The sequence below is a fragment of the Halyomorpha halys genome, unplaced genomic scaffold (genome assembly GCF_000696795.3).
Source record: "Halyomorpha halys isolate HHAL.00 unplaced genomic scaffold, Hhal_1.1 Scaffold1106.1, whole genome shotgun sequence".
NCBI classification, from domain to species: domain Eukaryota; kingdom Metazoa; phylum Arthropoda; class Insecta; order Hemiptera; family Pentatomidae; genus Halyomorpha; species Halyomorpha halys.
In genome coordinates this window covers 334250-339350 of record NW_027107903.1, presented here as the reverse complement: position 1 = coordinate 339350, position 5101 = coordinate 334250, and the positions used below count along the sequence as shown (strand labels likewise).

At 34.4% G+C, this 5101-nt stretch overlaps 1 protein-coding gene across 1 annotated transcript in view; it reads left to right on the top strand.

Annotated features, from left to right (window-relative positions):
- Positions 1-210: 210 nt before the first annotated feature.
- The window catches only part of LOC106688339 (opioid-binding protein/cell adhesion molecule-like), a gene marked incomplete at its 5' end in the record, with an annotated part of 77118 nt that continues 72227 nt past the window's right edge, over positions 211-5101 (top strand). Inside the window, 2 exons of the mRNA XM_014432753.2 lie at positions 211-464; positions 4878-5091. Coding sequence (XP_014288239.2) covers positions 211-464; positions 4878-5091 — 468 coding nt within the window. The remainder of the gene's footprint in view (positions 465-4877; positions 5092-5101) is intronic.

The window sequence follows — 5101 nt, the reverse complement described above, 5'->3', positions numbered from 1 at the left end:
CTAACCATAAAAAACGTCTTATTTCGGAGTCCATTCACAGAAATTTAACGGAGTATTCCGCCAATAATAAAGTTGTTAAAGACTGCATATCCCTGACATACCGACACATTTTGAACCTAATAAAACCCTCATAATGATCCTTTTATCTTCGTTCTGCAATTCAGAAGCCCTGTTTTCTGTCATATCTTTTATTCTTATTTTTACTTACAGATCACACCACCGGTAAAGCAATATTAACTCCGTCAGAAATGAGCAGGCCTCTTGTAAAGGAAGTCAAAGATAAATGCCAATCTATGTGGAATGATACCCCAATAAATAAATTAAAACTTATTAAAAAGGATGTCAAGCCCTGGGGTACCTCCAGTCGCAAATGCCGTAGAGAGGAGGTTGTACTGACCAGGCCGAGAATAGGTCACACGAGGCTCATCCACTCCGATCTTATTTCAAAAACCTTGGAACTGCCAGTATTGCAACAACAATCTAACAATAAGCCATATTTTTCAACGATGCCTATATTTCATACCACACCTCAATAGCTTAGGACTAAACCAAGATATCTCAAAAATCCTCGGAGACGATGATAAAGCAATAAAATTGGTGTTTCAGTTTTTAAAATCACAAAATTTACGGACAAAAATATAACTTGAACGGAAGGAAAAAAAAATAAAATAATAAATAATCAAATTAAAAAATAAATAAAATTAAAGGAATATTAGAAAAATAAAATATAATATAAATGGCGTTGATGACCAATGAAGTTTGGCACCACTAAACAAAAACAAACAAACAAGATCACACCGCCCAGACAAGATGGATCTTGCATCCTTAACCCAATATTTTATGCATTCCAATCCAACTGATTCTATCAAGCAACATCTGTAATAATGTCAACTCGATTCCGACTATTACAACATATACTAGACAAACGGTCCAAACTTCCAATCCATTACAAAAGACTGATCTACATGACTATTATAAGGCCTATTTGGACATATGGAGTTGAGCTCCACTAAACAATCTAATTCCTCTCGAATCCAATCCTTACAGCCCAAAATCCTTCGTAAAATCCTTAATCCCCCTTACTTTGTCACAAATCAAATCATCCATCAGAACCTCAATGTCCCCTATGTTCCCGATTTGACCAGAACCAGATACCAATCCTTCCATAATAAACTTCCCAACCACCCAAATCCACTTGTTTCTAGCCTGGCTTCTCCTTCACTACCTAATAATGCTCCTAGGTGTCTGAAAAGAAGATGACCTCGAGATCTTCTCCTTTAGAAATGTTTTGGGAGTTCTATCTATGGGTAGATTCTCCACATGTCTTTATTATGTCATAATATCACTTACAGTAAATTTACTTGATGTGTTTATATGTATACAGTTGTAAATATCAATAAATAAATTATTAAAAAAAAAATTATGATACAGCCCCCTCGGGTCGTTTCTGTCGGATTGAGATTGAATGATAATCTTGACATATATTTTAAGATATTACTCATCTCTTTCTGGTTTTGACTTATTGTTCTCTTTGTATTGAGTGTACCTGAAGACATATTAGGGCTTGTTAAGACGCTTTGGAGCTAAAAGCTATTTTCGGTAGGTCAAGTGGCCTTTAATATCTTATTAACAATATTACGATAGGGCTTAAATACTAAACATTCAAAATGTCTTTCTCTGATGTAGCTTAAATTTCGTTTACTAAAAATAATTATTAGTCTCTCATTGACAGTAATTAAAAATGAAATGATAATAGCTTTCTCACCATTTCTATGTATTTTGTTTTGTAAAGTTCTGAATTTATATTCCTTTTTTTTTAATATAATCCTTTTCCATATTATTTCAATTAGTTACGTAATATTTCAAGGTTAACGATTCGAAGTTTTAGAATCAAATCTTGGGAGCGAACAATTGTTGAAACGTAGATGCACTATGTAAATTAGCTCTTTTTTTGTTTGTAAGAGATAGTGTTTAATGAAAGCTCATTAAATTTACATAACACCTAAAATCATTAACCACAAATAGTGACGTTAAAATAAAAAAAAAAAATACTGGTTTGATTTAAACAGAAATGTAATAAACTACTAAACTTATTATTTGTATAAGTTAACCTTATACAATTTTTTTTTGTCACCCGCTTTCCTTTCTAATATTTTTAACCAGAGTCTATTTTTTTTTTTTTTAACGCAACTCTAATTCACAACTCTCGTATAAAGAAAACCGCTATTGATCATTTCAGCTCTATAGCCTTCATAGAATTATCACAGCTTTTTGAGGTATATGATGAATATGTCAGTGGATAAGATGTTACAGTCCAGTTTTATTAAATAGATGTACAATAGTAAATACTGCGTGTTCCCAAACTTAATAGATTTAAGTCTGTAAAGCAACTACTATTTCTCTAAGGTCCAAAAGCGATTGCTGTCATCTCTAGATTACAAAGGATATCATTTTCTTGTACAAATTTCCTCTTTTTTTTTCTTTATATAAATTTTCTTCAGGCCATAACCGTAGTCCAAAACCTTTGTTGCTCTGACTTTTTCTTTCTTATTCATCTTATATGTGATATTATCTTAAAAGCTGACTCAACAGGCCGGTCATCCCCCCAGGGGAACTTAAAAACTTTGTGGTCACGACATTGTGAACTGCAATACCGTCTCCAGTGTACCATTCCCCTTAGGGGGACTTATCGAACTTATTTCGTGATCAAGGCTTAGTACCTTAGCCAAGGTTCTATGTTCTGCAATATTGTCTTCAGTGTATCCCAAATTGGAATTCCCCTTAGAGAGACATATCGAAATTACTACGTGGTCAAGGCACTGAGTACTGCAATAACATCTCTAGTGTATCCCGAGTTCTTATTAACTATTTAACCTCTAAAAAACACAATTTTCTCTTTTACCAACTTTAAGAAGAAAAAACAGTATTTTCATTGAAATACATCCATTGTGCTATCAACAGTGGCCCAGAAGAAATAGGTCATAACTAAAGAAACATACTTTGAGAATCTTATCCTATTTTATAATAAGGAAGTAGGACACAAACAACATACTAGGGAAGTACAAATCAATAATTACAAATCATAAGGAAAATTATGAGGGAGATGGCTCCGTCTGGACGTAGAGTTCAATCTTTCAGTAATTAGCTGGTCCAGCAGTCATGTCTTATAGATTGTAAACCCGAGTACGACGTTTTACGTACGACATCGCCGGTCTCCGGAGTTAACATCTTTGCTCGGCTTGTGAAGAGCTGGGAGATATAGTAGTCCGGGAGGACTGCGGTGTAGCCCCTCTTAGGGTAGTCACCCACCGCCGTTTTCAATCTTATAATGTTGTTTCAACGAGGATCTTATTGGACCTGTCTTCACCAAACCTCACTTGAAGGTTTTGCACTAGATCCGCTAGTGCACTAGATAAGTTTAAATTTCATTCGATGTAGAATAGAAAAAGATATATTTGCACATTACAATACTCCAATCATGCCTACTAATAAAGCAGGACTATTTCCAAGTAAAGACATTGTTACTTCCTTTATTTGTAAACAGTCGGGTTACATATAGGCTGATTGCCTTGAGTGAGAAAAATGACGGTGGCATTCAAGATACACGAAATGAAGAAAAATAAATCATATCAATTAATTCAATTCTGATAAAGGTAATTGCTATGAAATAAAAAAGACGGGAGCTCCTTACTAGATTCCCTTAACCAGTTGTTTTCTTACAGTAGTATTACAGTACAGCTTACCCAAGTCAGTCGCCAGGATGACCTAAAATAGTACTATCATGAACTCTGAAAAGCCATACATATCGATGTCTTGCTTCACCATGGTACATTACCTCTTACTCTATAAATAAAACAGTTAAACATTCTCACTTTTAGGAAAATTAAAACATTTTAATTAATTTTCCTAAATGAGGGAATTTATATTTTTCGTAAAGTTACTCGAAATGTACTTAGAATCACTGTCAAGTATAACCATAACACTGAAAATTTTACCGAGATCAAATCAGTTAACCAAATAATATATAACTATAGGTAAAAGAAATAATATAAAACCAACTCCTCCAATGGTTCAATTGAACGATCATAATCTTTAGTTTAACATGTTAAAGTGTGTTCAGTTGAATAAGTTGTATTAAATGGAGAAATAATTCCTTCTTTAAGTATGTTAAAACAGACTAGCTGAGCTCTACACCATTTTGGCGATTGCCGATTTGATAGGATAGTTACTCGTAGTTCGGGTTTGTTTTGGACGTTTTTAAACTCAAAAGGAGAGGAAACAAGGAACAATTAGGATGAGGAAAGATGATGTGACGAAGTTATTTTATTATCTCGCAATGATTACGCGGTTACAAAACAAGTTGGCCGGAAAAAAAACCACGAGCTCATCTGCATTTAACATGTATCATGGACTTTAAATCAGTCTGCTCACAATCCTATACTTATAGCATCTATCATGTTTAAACGTTTTATATTTCACACATCATCAATACCTCTAATGTATAAAATATATTTACCATCATACAGTAGCTATGAATACAGGATAAGCATAATAAATTATTAGTCCGATACAAGATCCATTCGTAGGACAAACAACACTATTTGGTTGTTCTTATTTATTCTTGTTTGTTAATAGTGTTATTTTGTCCTTCTGTCTTCACATGCCTTTTTATACCTTATCCCTTAATCTTTTGTAGTTTTTAATACGTGCATTAAGACAAGGCCATTTCGAATTTAACTTTAGAGTAATTCATACAACAACAATTCCTTTTCCTGTTTATAGTGTAAAGATTTTCATTTCTGACCTTCCGCTAAGGTACTATATGCGCACATATTCATTTTTGTGATGGTTTTATTAGCATAATGTTACCGTTGCAGGTATCCTGGCTAAGGCGGAAGGATGACAACTTGCAGCTAATTTCAGTTGACACCGAGGTCTACAGCCCGGACCCTCGCTACAGGATCAGCTTCACCAAACCGGCCGATTGGCAGCTCCACGTCCAGTCCGTCAACTTAACGGACCAGGGGCACTACGAGTGTCAGGTTAACTCACATCCTCCCATTGTGTACTCGATCTACGTCCATGTTGTAGGTAAGTGGTA